Genomic DNA, 17,427 nt, shown 5'->3' with positions numbered 1-17,427 from the left:
TAAACTTTCAATGCTTTTTCAGAAATACTACCATGAGGCCACTTATCTTGTTGATTAGTAGATTAATCACTGAAGTGATATAATTTAAATAATTATAATTTATCCCAAATGGAATATCACTTTAAAAATGAAGTGTGCGTCACTGTTGTAAATGGAGCTGAGGTCAAATGCCATTGGAAAAAGTTGAGTTAGACCAGAAATTGAACCGTAGGATTTTCAGTTTAGTTCAGCTTAATAATTCTTGGTTCCCTCTGCTACTCAGGATATCTCTTTCCAAAGCCATCTGGGAATTTTCATAAACAGAAGTAATTTTCTTGAGTTGCATGCATATTCCCAGTAATCAAACAGTCCATTATTCAGTTCCCAGTGGAGATAATATTTTTCAATGGCTCTGAGACTTGCATTCAAAGTTCATTTTCAGAGTAATTATCGGCTCATTCTTCTGTTCAGAAACCTTAAAATTGGCTGTGGAAAATATGATTTTATCCTGGTTTAAGGAGCAAAAACTTTAAAAGATACCTACTTCTGCATTTTAAATTTCATATTACCAGAGGAACTAGAAAAATTATGTAGGTTTCACCAACCTTTATTTTGGTACGACCTGTTTCCCACACAATGGAACTCACGCAATCAAAAAAATGTTAATAGTAAAAATTATATATTTATTTCTTAATGGAATATATCATAGTAGAAGTATCTACCTTAAATCTCTTTCAGTGCTTGAAAAACTGCATTCACTGTAATATGCGTTTTTCCATTATTTTGTTCATTACAGTTATTTTTATGAGGACATTTCACTAATATTACAGCTCTCGTCACAAAACTTCACAAATACTCCTGAAACACACTATTTATATTTTTATTGAGTACAAATTTCTTTGTATTAGGTATTTCATTTTTTATATTTGTCAGAGCACGTACATTATATTTCTTAATTTCTCAATAAGAATGTTATCCGAATTCTGTTCCCTACACTAGTGTGTTTGTGAATATTTGATTTGATTTTGTCTGAGTGAATTTTACAAGTTCCAGTAGTTTGCTAGTCCTGTATTTTACTGGTATTGTGAACTGTGAACAATCTTTATTTTAGCAAAATGATGCAATCATTTTGGTAGCTAAATTTTAACCAGTTATGATGTACATTGTACATCTGAAGTTTTTATCTATATGTTTTGAATTTAGAGATAGGAAAATTTTAATGTATGTACATTTTATTGGTGCCTACAGGATTTTATTTATGGAAAAGGAAAGTATAATTTATGTGTTTTTTGCTGGAAATGCCTTTTTTATTCAAGTAAATATAATAATCAGGAGAGCAGAGTATTTATGACTTAAGTGCTGACAAGTGTAAAAGACAAAAACCAAGCATCAACTCTAAGCAGATGACTTAGCATGCTTTGTTTAAAGCAAATCTTCATGCCAGACATAGTTGACATAAATGTTTTCTCCAAAATGGAAATAAAAATTTTTAGTGCTGCTTTTAGGCCTGGAAATATTTGATAATGAAACTGTCCAGATATAATTACATCAAAGATAGACGTATATAATTATATCAAAGGAAATAAAGACCCCTGAAAAAAATCTATGAGCATAGTGGTTTCCCTCATGTGAGGGCATTATCATGATGGGCAGATGATGAATGTACCAAATACTATTACATAAGCTGTGTAATAGTTGGCATTAGTATTGACATTCATTTTTTGCATTGAAACTGGGTTCCCTTTTTCATTTAAAATTTCCAAGAAGTCTTAATTATCAGTGGCTAATTTTATGATTCCTTATGGCAATAATATTTGTTTATGATACATTATTCATACAGCAATGACTATTCTACCAATATGATATTAACATACACAGAATTTTCATAATGAATATCAGGTTATATTGATTTGCACTTAGACAACTTCATCTCATTACATTTTATACCAAGAGTGAATGAGCAGAAAATCTCCCAACAGCAATTACACAAAGAGGAGACTGATTTACTTTTCAAAAATTTGGTGCAATGCTAATAAAAATTAGAAGGATAATTTTTCTTGTTGCTTGATTCATGTCAAGAGATTTTCTATTGTTTCGTTCTTTGTATTAAATGAAATATGTATAAAATATTTCTTATTTATCAATTAATATTGCTTTCTATTATGCCTGGCGCACTATATAAGCAAATAAAATAAACTTATCTAAAGAATATATTCTATTGTTTCAGGCTTCACTTCGTGGAAGTAATTGATATCCATTATTGAAATAGAAAGAAAGACTCGTACTTTTCCACAGATTTTATTATACGGCACGACGCGTTTCACCGACTTGCGGCATCATCAGGTACAAATTTGCAAAACAGACAGAGCAAGCATATATACCCTCAGGACAGAGTGGGGGCCTGAGGGTATATATGCTTGCTCTGTCTGTTTTGCAAATTTGTACCTGATGATGCCGCAAGTCGGTGAAACGCGTCGTGCCGTATAATAAAATCTGTGGAAAAGTACGAGTCTTTCTTTCTATTTCAATAATGGTTATCTAAAGAAACTTAAAATATAACTATGGATGTACAATTCTGCGAGGATAATGAAGGAAGGAAATAAATAATATAGTAAGATTGTCAACGCATGTGGGCTTCAAAACATACATACAATAGTAAAGATTCACAAAGTGGTTTGAAAAAACAATTGAGTTTTATTTTTTAAATGAGGTCTTCTGCTTTATGGTGCCTATAACTGAGACAATTGATGCATGAATTTTGAATTCTTATCTTCTTCGTGGATAAATGGACATTGTTTTCACACTGCATGCTCATTCACTTAAAATGTGCATACTGATTTTTAGTGGTTATATGTATAGCTGTTGATTTTTCAACCTATTTCATATTAACAATTGTTATTATTTTCTGAATGCTATGAAATAAATTCATTGACAGAGTCAGACATGAGATTGAATTCGATTTTCAAAGTAGGAGTCTAAAACAAAATGTAACTGACTGTTAATGAAATATTTAGTTTAATATTGAATGACAAATAGGAGAGATCAATTCATTTTTTGAATGAGTATGTATGATTGTAAAAGATTTTTTTAAATTTTCATGATTTGAATTAATAGAAATCTGATGGTGCAATTTCAGGCAAATCACCAAATTCCATTGCAAAAGAATTGCAGGAATTGTGCTTTGAAAAACCAGGAATAATGTATAGTATCGATAAACTATTGAATCAGTTATCACTTGGTGGAAATGATTCATTGTTAAAGATAAGCAGACTTGATTTTTCCATTAATTTTTTATTTCAACATTACCCAGAATTAACTTTGCTAAGTCATCTTCAGATAAACTGATTAAAATTATTTTACGGAACTGGTCTGTATACTATTGTGAAAATGTGAGATTTAGGTTTGTGAGCAGGGGATTGGTAGATTGGGTTAAGAAGTAGGGAATGCAGAGACAGGGAGTCGGGAACCATCACATTGGGGGGCGAGAAAAGATCCCCCCTAGACCTGAAGACCATTTCAATGAGTAGTAGTATCGATAAATTACTTCATAGATGTTATAAAAGTTATCAGTAAGCATTATTAAGGAGCAATGGCACAACTTAAAATAAATATCAATTAAATAGCCAATAAATATAATAATAATTATTATTATGAATACTGGAAAATATTGTTTTATGTATGTAATACATGATAAGGTGGTGAAATGAAGATGATGATTATTTTAACCCCTTCCAAGAGGTCCGATTCCTCTTATGATTTGTTTCCATGTAGGTGTTAAAAGAAAATATATTTATACATTAAGTGTGCTCACTTTCTCACAATTCTCCTACTTCTGCCATTAGTAAAAATAAATTTCCCTACTTCATCAGAAAATTGCACTCTCTGATCATCTTCATCATTTGCTCTTATAGACAGAGATAAATCCATCAACACTAGAAGCCTTTTTTAAATTTTAATATCACCTGTTAAAATTGGTTCTTGAATAATAGTAGATTTCTCTAGACTTAAATATCCAGTATCCATTGCCTTTATTTTAAATAAGTAATTATTATTTATGCTGCAATTAAATGAATATCTGGCCAGCTGAAAGTCCTAGATATAATGGACTGAAATTGTAAATTCTGTTATCTTATTTTGAGAATTAGTAGATCATAGAGTCATTATTTGGCAACATATAGACTATACTATAAATTGTATAAATAAGATGAATTATTTTTTGTGACTGATCCTTTATCCCGGAGTGTTTATCTATTTTGTGCAATTTTTGGAACCAGCTATCTGGTTATGCAAAGGATGCCTTGAAGACTGAAATTCTATTGAGAAAACTTGGAGAAGTTGGCATGAAATATGTGAGCGTCCACTTAATGTAAACTTTTGGGCTTTTAATCCTTCTTGTAGTCAATTGAGCAACCACGTAGAGGAAGTTTTCAAAGCCCAAAAATACATATATCTTTGTCAAGTCTGGCCAAGCTCTAGTGATTTTTGTACTCTTATTTTGGTGAACTTTTGTCCTGTCTCATATCTATACTAATGCATATGAACAAATATCCTTAAAGATGCACAAGAGCTGGTATTGAGTTGTAGTATGAATATTTAATGTCATTTTACTTGGTATTGAGTATCTAGAAAAAACTAATATCAAGGCATCTCACTAATTTTTGTATTTTGGGAAGCTGTAGTGATTTTTGTACCCATCTTTTGGCGAGCATATGTCTTGTCTTACATCCATAAATTTTTTTGGTAACTTGATAATGAAAGCAACTCCCAGAAAAATTGTTGCTTAAGTGTGGCTATTGCTTGAGCCTGTCCTTGTGATAACATTCAGGTTGAGTGCAAATCTATGAGGATCAATACTTTGTGTATCGATAGTAGTGATTCAATTCACATATTTAAAACATTTATTTAACTGATTAAAGCTTTCAAAGCCTTTCAGTGAATGAAGAAGCAAGGGTACCATTCATACTGATGACTTCCAATGTTTGCTCCTCTGCTAGAGACTTAGTCTGAGTGGATTGATTTTGCTGTGTACCTCATAACCAATATTAGCGTGGATGATTTCCACCAGATTTGACAAGGAGCATCCCAAGAACCTCTGCTTTTTCATGGCAATGTGCATTTCCTTGTAGTTAAGTTCATGTTATTTCTAGTTTTGCCCCTTAAATTTTAAAGTGAAAACGAGAAGATCACTATAATCATATTACTCATGACATCAAAATCATTGTAGTAAATACATAGCTAAATAGGCTAAGAGTAGAGATGAACCTGGAAGTATATTTTATGTAATAATTTCATAATATCCATATCAAAGATGGAAATTTACCTATTTAAATTGAACGAAGCCATTTTTTGAAAAATTCCCCAAAGAATTGGTTGTAGTGAATTGTTTTTGTTCTGTGCCTGAAAATGACATTCCTGTGAATTCCACTTATACTGTGTTGGTTTATGCTCAGGGGGCAGAAATTTGTCAGCTGGAGACTGGGAAAGCATTGAATGTGCTCATAGCAGTCGGAAAGGGGTATCTGCCAGTGGAAAGAAACGGTGGCGCCGTCCCATGTCATGCATAGGAGCCAAGAAGTTTCCTAGCTGCAAGCAGTCATGATTCAGGTCTCGAGAGTTTGTGCCTCTTTTGAGATGCTTAGGGTTCCTGTGGAGGAAGTAAGAGAGGAGTTAATGGTGGAAAGAAAGAGAAGAAAAGTGATTTTGATCCCTCCTTTTTTTGAAAGTGACTGGGGGGAGGGGAAACTAATCGGTAGGAAAAGATGGATGTTAGCTCACCCTTCCTCTTCTCCAATCATATTTTTCCCTGGGAAACTCCAGCAGTGAATCAAAAGACACAGGTGTTAGAAAGAGAAGGAAAGAGAGGGAGTAAGTGAAAAAGAGAGAGAGAAAAAGACTGCCCATCTGTTGCTGCTGCTGAAGGGAGGATATTCCCATGCCTGATCATTCCCTGTGCATCCATATTGAGTCTGGAGGTCTACACTGCATTTTGACTATCAAAACATAAAATGAAACGATCTTTCTAATACTCTATGGAGGCATGACTTCCTAGTAATGGATAGTTCCAAACTTATGTCACTGTCAATTCCCTATATTTTCATTGCAATGAATTTCCTAATCAAACTGTACTTCTCCTTACTTTCTGTTCCCTAATCCAAATGCTCTTCAATGAAGCTCTCTTTATCACCTGAAAGCAATCACAATTTTTTCTATTCACTGCATGAGGACCAGCACTATTCAAGTCAGGTCTGGCTCTCATTGAACTTCTTTGAGTTAATGTGTTCAACACATGCTGCTTGATGTGTTTTGGATGTCATATCTAAGTGGAATATTATGACATCGTCACTGTCCAAAATTGATTAGGTGTCTTCAGGTTCTCTAACTTAAAAATGTGAACTGGTTAATATTTTGCAAACATTTTATTCACTTCCTTTGGTTATTAATTTTTAACATATCTGAAAGCAGCTTAATAAACATGCCATATCACTTTCTAATTTAAAATCAACAAAAAGACCTTTAATGTGCCTTTGCTCCAGGTTTTTTAAAGCATAATACCTAAGCCAAATAGCACAAAAAGTTGGTGATGGGTGCCATTTTAATAATTATTTTATGTGTGTTAATACTTTTCCAAATGTTCGTAAATTATAATGACAAATTTCATCCCATTGTGTTTGTAACTAGTCATTAAAGAGAGTTAAACCTTTGGCACATATAACCAAATACCTATTATAAAGAGCGCTCCCTACTCATACTTAAACAATTCTACTTTTGTGACAGTACAAACGGTGGGCCTTCTCCTAATTGACTGGCTATTCTCTGGGAGAGACCTCATCGCAGAATTGTAAAATTGTAAATAAAAAGAGTGATATAGTGTATCTCTTGTTTTTAACTCTTTCTTTATGTCCCCACTCTATAGAAATTTGTGTATTTCCCTGTTAAAATTAAACAGGAAAATTTGTTATGAATTATAAAAGCTGTGCAAAAAATGTTATAAATGATTCTATATTATTTATTCTTCCTGAATTAACCTTACCCAATCAATCTAACATAATATTTGCTGCATAATCAAAATAGACGACCACTGAATTTAGCCTGGAAAGAACTGCAGTTGTGAAGCACGGAAAAAATGATATGCCATTATAATTTTGCTTGATTAGAATACTGAATATTCCACAACAATTAGGTTGGCGGCAAAAAAGATTTGGCTCAAGCAAAGGACCATACTCTCTTCTCAAGCCTGCTGGTGCTAAATATGGTGTCGGTTTGTGGAAACCTGGGTATGGCATCATTTATCAGGTATTAAAATTTTTATGTTTACTCAGCTGTTACGATTTCCAAGTCCAGAATTGTTTAAATAGGGACAGAAATTGATCTGACAAGCTCATTTGAAAAATATTTAGCTTCATTCAAAATTAGAGCAGCAGCCACTGAATGAATGCTGAAGTCAAGTCAATTAAACTTGAACCAGTTAGTTGCACCTTTCACTTAAAGCTAATATTATGCCATAAAGTTAAACTTTTGCATTATAGATTCCATAAATAAAAAATATACGACCACTTTTTATTCAAAAACCCATGTAGGATAATGAAAAGGATTTAAGGTATTTTTCACGGCATTGACTGCTTTTCAAAAATTAAGGGGTGATCTATGAATAATGTTGTGTGTCCTTTCCATGTGCCAGTATGCTGCATTTGTGGACTATATTGTTAACTAGCTTGAAAATGTGTCTGGTGAAAATATAAACTTCTAATGTATGCTTCATCTCCAACGACATCTTGTCACTGCTTGATAGGCAGGGAGAGTAAAGATTGTATTTTTGAAACTGCATATGCCTAACAAGTTCATGCGGGTGGTGTTCCCTCACTCTGTTTTTGCTTATAATGAGGTATTTGATTTTAAAAGAGATGAAATGCTGTTGTTAATTTAAGAATATTCATTTTCTTCGTGATAATGATGCCCTTTTTTGTAAAACAAATATATCAAGTAAAATAAGTCCTTGCCCAGGAGATACTTTTTTCTGCTGAAAATGTGCTCCGAAAATCAGCCTGAGTAGTGTATACGGTATAGCTTTGACCTACAAGGGTTGTATGAGAAGTATCGGGAACAACTGATTTATTTCAGATATTGCTACTGTGTCCCAAAATTCTTCAGAGTACATCCCTTGAGCATCGACACTTTTACCAGTGGTTTTTCCATGAGTCCGCAGGCACTTAACATTAAGTAGTATGAGTGTTGTAAAAGCATGGAAAATGTTTACTTTTCATACAATTTTTATAATAACAAAATACAAGCAGAAACTAAGCATTGCACAAAAAGTTAATCCTCTTCGGATTTTAAGAGAGAAGATTGTCATACAGCATTTCATTTAAACTTGAATAATGCTTCAGAGCAGGGAAACAAGACAGCTGAAAGGTGTTTTGGCCCACTTCTGACTGAGAAGAAAATGTGAAAATAGGGGAAGCAGAAGATTGATCTGGTGAATGAAGATATGAGTCAAGCAAACTTTATGCTCATGTGTTCCTAAATGGACAAAGTTTGAGGAACATGTTTAGAACTGGATAATGAATCACAGAAAGAATGGGATTACTGATTTCAACAAAAATGATTTTACTTGAGAGAAAATAAACGATGGGTATGTTTATCACCAGATTTTCCCTGGAACAGTGTCATGGTTCAAGAGATTCATGAAGAGAGATAGTCTATGTATCTCATCTACAATACCAAAAAAAATTGCCGCTTAACATCAAAGAAATAAAAGGTATCAATTCACAACATCATGTTGACAGGAAAAATGAAACCAGTCAATTTCTAGTATTTTTGATTGGCTGACATAGTCCTGGCAGGAAGTTTAAAGTGAGACATAATGTATTTGTTAAGAATGTAAACTTGGGAATAAACTAGATGAGGGTGAACATAACATTGAGTTGCGGACACAATCTGAATAAGCTCACATTGAAGGTAAAAACTAGCCTCTCTTAATTACTTCTGTTGAATTATGTGTGTATTTTATTTCTAGATTATTCTGGAGAATTATGCCTTCCCTGGTCTTCTCGTTATTGGAACCGACCCTCACACACCAAATGGTGGTGGACTTGGCGGCTTGTGCATTGGGGTTTGTGGTGCTGATGCTGTTGACTTCATGGCTGATATTCCATGGGAACTGAAATGCCCAAGTGTATGTTTTTGTGTGTCCCTCAAATTACATTGCCAGTACAATTAGCAGCCATTGAAGTAATTTTCCATAGCTTTTTCTGTTAAAATAATTTTTATCATTTATTTCACAAATAAAATAACCCTGTTTAAATATTATAGTAGAGCTGTCACATTTTAAAAGTTAATTTCCTTAATATTCTATCCCAATTAAAAAGTAGCATAAGAAAACCTCCTTACAAAGTGAACTTGGGTGGTGGTTATTACAATATCTTATGATACTTATATCTAGTAAACCTTATGAGTTAAAAGCATACGCGAAAAGGCATAAAATATGCTTGAAAACTTATTGACGCCAAATACATTTCAATTTCAGGTTAAGCTATTACTTTCTGCTATAAACTGTACAATTAGGAAAATGTTAAGTTTAAGTGGTCTGAATGTATTTCATTATTATATTGATTTATTGAAGATATTGTAAATGTATATTAGTGTAATTTCTGCATTTGTATCTATAATTGTAGAGTTCTAAGTAAATTTACCTCCATTTTTGGTTCAGTTTTTTGGATAAAATAGTTAATTTAAATGAAGAATACAATGTATCTTTCCACTGTCCTTTATTCACGTACAACTAGTTTCAACGCTCAAGCGTCATCATCAGTTACAAATTAATCAAGTCGCATTCTATTTATATACCATTCATAATGGAGAGGAGGGGTGGGTGAGAGAGGGGGGAGAAGGAGGAGAAAGAAAATGGGGTTGTGATCGGCGTTGATGGGGAGGGGGGAGAGGGGTCACGGGGAGGTCATTAAAAACACGTTCAGAGGAACACAAACACTGTTTCAGGAACTGTGACCTCCAGCAATCACACTTCACCAAGCATTTATGGGAAGAAAATCATGGGAGTGATTTCAACCAGGAACTCTTACACCAGATAAAAAAAGGAATGTGGATGGACAAGTGGGAAGAGCTCGAAATCAGGAAGAATTTAAAAACAGGTCATTTGGTTAATGATTTATTGTTTGAATACCTCTCCCCAATCCTGGAAGTACCCCTTTCCTTCACAGATAGACCCGACAAACCCCCCACCCTACTGTAAACCAACCAATCACCTTTCCTGATGCTTAACACCCCTCTCCCCCCTCCCCATCAACGCCGATCGCAACCCCATTTCCCCTCAGTATGATTGAATCTCTCTGAATTATTCATACAGGTAATTAGTATTAAGTTAAGTGGAGATTTAATGTGATTAAATTACTTTAGTGTGCCAGAGGAAGAGTTTTTTCCAATGGATGAAATTTCTATTGAAGTTGAGAGAAGGGGTGGGAATGAATAGAAAGGGAGGCAATGTCTCTTGCTGGGACTGCCTGATTATCCACTAGAAAGATAATCGGTAATTAACAATTAGGTAATAGCATCAGGTATGCCACCCTGCTATTATCAATCACGAAATGCTCTGATTGCATAGAAATGTTTATGTGTCTTCAACATCAAATGCAGCTGATCACCATAAGTTTCTGTGATCCATGATATTTACCTGATATTATTACAGTGATTTTTTCAATGGTTACACTGCAATGTTTTTAGGCATAGCAACTATCTGCAAAATGGGGCAGAAATTGATGCAATAACCTGGGTTTTCCCTCAGAATTACAACATGAAAGATTACCTGGTGGCCCCTGGAAGATCAGAAATTGCTCAGTAATCTGAGAAATATCAAACACTCTCCTAAATGCTGATTCCAACGCTCCATATGACCAGGTTGGTATAATTTAAAGGCTTTTTTAAGTTATATGCTTTCATTACTTGTTGTGGACTTCAGTATCATGTGGAACTGGCTGGGTAGATTGCTTTGCATATGAATGGAGGATGCCAACTGCAAAATCTTTGCTGCCTACTGCTAGTGTAAAAGTGAAAAATGCTCAACTTCAATTGCTAGAGTGATTTGTAGATGATAATTAGTGTCATGTGCCTTGAAAACATTTAGGTTAACTATTTTGGTCTAGCTGGCTTAGCATACTGCTGGATAGCATATCCAACACCAAACATTAATGTCACAAGTTAGTGTGAAACCACCTCTGTGGTTGATTAGCCTTAAATTCTGTGACTTCACAAATTCTAGGGATATGGAGATCATCAAAAGGTAATCAAGGAAAAAGATATTACTCTGTAGATGCCATATTTTACCCCAGAATTTTTAGTCCCTGTACCATAACCACCTTCAGCCAGGAACTTTTGTTTTCCCAAGGAATTCTGTTAAGAGAAATGTTTCCATTGGTTTATTGTAGTAATTAATAATTGTAATAGAAATACCTAAATCCGACATTAAACATTTTGGTGAGATGTGGAAATAAAAATTAAAAATGTTTCAAAATGTAGCAAATATTAAAATTCATTTAAAATATTATAATATTTTTGTCCTTGTGAACTCCTAGTGATGATTTCATTTTCAAATAATATCTCTGTGCATGCATCATTCAAGGTCAACTCTTTTTGTTTAAAATATATGGTATAAAGTATTACCGAGTAATTTCTGGCTTACTTTAAAACCACTCCATTTTGTAATACCTTTTCTTAATTAATTATATACAGTTCTCAATGGTCCTATAACATGAATGACCAAGTGACATTTGGTTGATGAGAGTAATTCCATCTATGTTTAAATTGTATCTATCAATAAATACATCAAAATTCAGAGACATTATACAGGAGGTCTTAGGTAAACTATTCTTGAGTAAAATCATGAAGTTTGATGTTTAAGCACCTCAAACTGTAATTTTCACGAACGATTAGCCATATGTTCCAAATATTTCAATTTTTGTTGCCATATTGTTTTATTGTCTTGGCCACTCTCTCTCTCTCTTCCTCAGCACTTAAGATGAAGGGGATGAAGAAATTTTGTTATTTAGGTTCTTCTTAACTCAATTATAAATTCCCTTGCTATTGACATTTTATAAAATTCCAGCTAGTTATTCTCATATCATAAAATGTTTTGAAAATTTCTAAGATAGAGTTTAGATCCTATGATACAGTGCAACATGATTCAATAGTTGACTGTGTAACTTCCTCCATGGCATCCATATTAATACTCTAATTTGTGTGCTAATTTATGACAAAATATGTAATAGCAATTTTCCAATAGATAATATTTTTTTGCCAACCAAGTTTCAATATATTTTACTATCTTGTGGACCTAAACCTGAAGATGAAGTGGTGTATGGAAACCTGGTTAGTAATAAATTTTTATTTAGTTGAAAGGGCAATCATTTAGTCTTTAACTAGTTCCAATTTCACTGTATCATGTGTGAGACTAGGCATTTATCGGCTAATTTCTTGAATCATCTCTTCCTCATAGGTCATTGAAATTAATCTTAGTGAATTGGAGCCTTATGTGAATGAACCGTTCACTCCTGATCTTTCTCATACTATCTCCAAGCTTGGTGAGATAACCAGAAAGAATGACTGGCCTCTTGAAATTAAAGTTGGTATGTTGCACCATAACTTTTACACCTTACCTGAAAATTTTAATAGTTTTCCCAACAGCAAACAGTGAAATATTCTTTTCAAGGGGACCCTATTAACGCTTGGGTCAAATAAAATTTTGTACCCCTATGTACATAGGAATATACTCCACCTAAGGTTCACCCAGTGATACTCCTCAGTTAAATTGAAAACCTGCATCAAATCAGTTGACTGCGGCTAATGATAAAAATTTTAATTTTTTAAATTAATTGTTTTCCTCAGGAATATGCATTTATGTCTATGCAGTTCATGTGTGCGTCATTTGACCTGCTTTGTTCTAATTTATTGACTCTATATCAGCATGTGCTCTTGGTGCAAGAAAATAATTAATATGACAAACATTTTTTTTGTTGACTTAATTTAATATTTAAAATTTGATATTATGGTTAAATATTTGAAAATGAGTGCAAAGTACAAATATATTATGGATTATTATCATTTGCATTTTTCCATGAAATACCTCCTGATATAAGTGCCCATAGACTTAATTTTAGTTCATTGTTTCAAGGAAAGTTCTTATTAAAAAAAGTGGATGCTCTTAAAAATATGATAATGAAGAACATATATTCTTTCTTTGTGGATAGGATTGATTGGTAGCTGCACAAATTCCACCTATGAGGACATGGGTAGCTGTGTAAGCTATGTGAAGCAAGCCCTGAAACATGGCCTCAAGTATAAAATTGCTTTCAATGTGATGCCCAATTCCAAGCAAATCCATGCTACCATTAAACATGATGGAATTGTAAGTCATATATTTTGGTAGCTAATCTTTTCCTTGCCACTTGTCAAATGACCCCTAGATCTGTGCTGGTAAGAGCATTGATTTTCCTCCTGGTAGGGTCCTCCATGCCGGATTGGTCCAAGAATACTAGCCAGATGAAAAAGGTATTCCTGGTAGTGCCTGCTCCTCAGTAAGATTCCTCAAAATATTATCAGTAGAAGCATAAGTTAACAAACTTGATTATTGTTCAGGTATGTATGCATCTAAGCAATCGTAGGGAGGGAGAAGTTGCTGGTGTATACTCATACGATCAGTTAAGAGTACGTAATCGTGTGTGTTCCAGAAGGGAATATTTGATAATGATGGGGGATTGGAATGTGACAGTATGCAAAGGAAGATTGTGATGAGGTGGAAGGCTACATTTAAGTGCAAGGAATGACTGCAGAGAGAAAGCAATAGAGTTCTACAGGATGCAGGGGTTACTCTAACAAGCACCTGGTTTAGATCCCACAAAAGGCATAGGTATTCATGGAAAATACCTGGAGATGCAAGAAGATATCAGTTGAATTATATTATGGTTAGACATAGATTTAGGAATATCATGATCAATTTGCATTTTCCTAGGAGTGGATGTGGACTCAGACCATAATGTATTAATAATGAAGTGTAATGTCCAATTGAAAAAGAGAAAACAGGGAAGAATGATTAGGAAATGGAATTTGGCTTTCACCAGAAGGAGGTGATTGATGACAGGGAATTGAGTAAGAATTTTAACAAAAGGCTCATCAAAACTTTGATATGGAGGCTGGTTTGTACAGTGTGGAAACATTGTCATTGAAGCAAGACAATAGGTGGAAATTGGAGGCTTTTGAAATGTAGGTGTGGAGAAGGATAGAGAAAGTTTAGTGGGCAGAAAGGAAAACAAATTAGGAGGTGGAGGGTATGGTGGGGGAGAAAAGGGGATTGTTGAGAAAAATCATAAGGAGGCAGGAAAAATGGATGAAAAGCATGTTAATTGGCGGTGGGGTACTGTAGACTGAAAGAGAGGAGAATATGAGGCAACTGAGGAATGCGCAGGAATAGGATAGGGATGTTGGACGAAATGAAGGGAGGAAGAAATATGAGGAATCAAAGAGGGGCTTACTGTAATGTTGGATATCAGGTAATATTTTCTTGAGAGAGGCAAGGGAATTTTCAATGTATAATTTGGTAGCTTTTGTCCATCCAAAGCCTACCTTAACTGGTAGATTACCAATTAAAATAATACTATTCATTAATGATGCTTTGAAAAAACTAATTATAATATTTTGAACAAATGAGCCATACATTTCCAACCAGGTAGCTTTGTTGAATGACAACATTTTAAAGAAATAGCTCACTCTTTGTCTTTGCGATCACTTTATCATGATCATGATGATGGAATGAGTTAACTTGAGACATCAGTGTTTGACAATGCTTTTGAGTGGGAAACTCGGAACTGCAAGAATTTTTATTCAAATTTTTTGGAAGGCCTAACTGAGGTCTGCAATTTTGTGTAGTAGAAATGAAGAATATGCCCAGTTTTTTTATTTTAAAATGACAATACCGATTTTTTTATTTTTCTGATTACTATGTTGATTGCAGGCCCAAACATCGCGAGACTTAAGATGAGTTGTTTTAGTAAATGCTCATGGTCCTTGGATTGGTCAGTGGGACAGAGGGAAGTGGAGAAGGGGAAAAAGAGCACAATAGTGACCTCATATAACAGGAACTTCACCGGTTGCAATGATGCCGACCCAGCAACACATACGATTGTGACATCTCCAGAGTTGGTGATGGCTCTATCAATTGCTGGTACCTTGAACTTTAGCCCTCTTGACTGATAAACAGAATGGAAAAGATGGTGGTTGAAATAGTTGGATTTTTTGTGAACTGTTTTATTTGTATTTTGTCCTGGGAAAATCAGCATTCCATTTCTATAACTATCTTGTCATGTTGTAGGTAAGGATTTCCTTATGGATTCCCCTTTTGGTAATGAACTTTCAAAGAGTGGATTTTATCCTGGTTTGGACGCATACCAATCCCCACCTGCTGATGGAAAGACTTTGAAAGTGAATGTGAACGGTGTCTCAGGGACAGGAAGGTAGAAGAGGGGTTGACTCATCTTCTCCGGTGACATCCGAGGAAGACACACATAGGTGCTGAATATGGTGGTAGATGGGTTGTTATGGTACGCCATGATTATTTTTTTTAAATAACACTTTAAAATGGTTTCATAAAAACTATTTTAAAACTGCAGTATTGATATTAGTCTACATGCATAGTAAAATAATTTGAATTGCTTCCTGGAATTCTGGACTAATGTCTGTCTTTGTCCTTGAGAATAGATGAGAGAAGCTGCAGGGAACATACAGCTTTGGAACCTTGCCATCTTGGAGTACATACCATAACAGTGTAGTCATTCGCCTACATTCATGAGACCAACCTGAAGAAGCAGGGGCTTTTGCTGATGACATTTGCTAACCCATCCGATGACAAAATTCAGCCTACTGACTAAATTTCCCTACTTGGACTTGCCAATTTAACCCCAGAAGAGGCAGGTTTCCAAAATGTGACCTGTATATCTGGCAGTTTTATTCTTTTCTTTGGTTGATTGACTATTCTTCAGCTGGGATATCAAAGTGCGTAACAAATACCCGGGGAAAAATCCCCCACCCTTTCTTCCTCTTACACACCTCAACTCTCCTCTCTTATCTTGAGCACACTGAATGCTCACTTCAACACTGATGTCGACACCATTCATGCATCTTTCCACATAAATCCAGGGTCCATTTTAGGGAAATTTGAGAAACTTCGGAAATTTCCCTCTTTAGGATTTTTGGAATTTGGTGTGGTTGATGGAGTGTACAGAGGGCATTCAGCTTCTGACTAACTTGATGGTCCTGGGCATAGGATGATGAACCTTGACACCCCCAAGCCTCACTCAAAATGTGTAATTTATGGATGCCAGATCTTCCTGGGGAATCTGAGGCTGCTGCACAGGGGAAGGAAATGCTACTAATGCTAATGTCTTTTTAGTTTCATGTTTAAAATCATATGCTTCAAGGCTTAGTGCAGGGTGGTATGACTTGCCTATCTGACCCGCCTTTGCGTTGATTATTATTTATTTTCTGTAAAAATGCTCTTTTGATGGAGGAATGCTCACTATGTATTGCATTCAGTAGTGTAAGAGTTCAGAAAAAGTGTGTCAAGAAATGTTATCATAACAGTTACATTTTGCCTTTCATGTTTATTCTAGCAGATTTATATTCATTTAACTTATGACTCGATGATAGTTGTTATTTATTTATAAATTTTTTGTTTAAAGGATGTGTGTAGTTTTTTCCTCAGCCCTGCAGTTGTCCAGAAATTTTCTAATGCATGTTAGTAATATCAAGTTTCCCAATTGAATGATGGCTCTATTCAATTTCTAACCCTGAAAGTGACTCCAAGGGTACCCGTTTCTCATGTCATTATTTAACTCTTTTTTTCATGTACAATTTAGTAAAACCTAAAAGATGCCCTGGATAGTCATTAAATAACCATTATTTTCCCTTGGAAAAAGTTATTCAATTGAATAATGTAAAATAAATTGAAATGAATTAAAAAACCACAAAATATATTGGTGGCGAACATACAGAAAGCCCTCAACTTAGTTTTCCCCTTCCTGATTGAGACCACCTTGTTGACTTAAGTATTGATATCTAAGAAATGTGTCTAGTGTGCCACCTTTATGGCATTGATAATGTTCACCTAGTGGTGTCTGGCATTTAATGAACTCCATACCCTTTCTTTACTCTTATAATAACTTAATAATAGGCCCTTAAAGGCTTTGAATAGAAATAAATATTACATCCTCTGTTACTATGACTTATGGCATATGCTTTTGTGTTTTTCAGCCAATCAAATCCAAAATCAAGCATGCTCATGGAAAGGGGGAGACAATTACTCTAAACCACACAGTTAATGAGCAACAAATTGGATGGTTTAAGGCTGGAAGTGCACTTAACTGTGTGAAACAGATTTCCATGGAACAGTAA

General features: G+C 34.5%; 1 protein-coding gene and 1 pseudogene across 2 annotated transcripts in view; both read left to right on the top strand.

The window, feature by feature from the left end:
* Positions 1-6,851, top strand: part of Lkb1 (Lkb1 kinase) — an 18,640-nt gene extending 11,789 nt beyond the window's left edge. For both annotated transcript variants that reach the window (XM_071588189.1, XM_071588188.1), the window contains one exon: positions 5,430-6,851. In XM_071588189.1, the coding sequence (XP_071444290.1) occupies positions 5,430-5,578 (149 nt within the window). In that variant the 3' untranslated portion in view covers positions 5,579-6,851. The remainder of the gene's footprint in view (positions 1-5,429) is intronic.
* LOC139691067 (aconitate hydratase, mitochondrial-like) lies at positions 5,611-17,427 on the top strand (annotated as a pseudogene).

Source organism: Hetaerina americana, unplaced genomic scaffold, assembly GCF_022747635.1.
Source record: "Hetaerina americana unplaced genomic scaffold, ioHetAmer1.1.p SCAF_3, whole genome shotgun sequence".
NCBI lineage: Eukaryota > Metazoa > Arthropoda > Insecta > Odonata > Calopterygidae > Hetaerina > Hetaerina americana.
The sequence above is the reverse complement of the archived record's forward strand: the minus strand, read 5'-3'. Positions and strand labels throughout refer to the sequence as shown.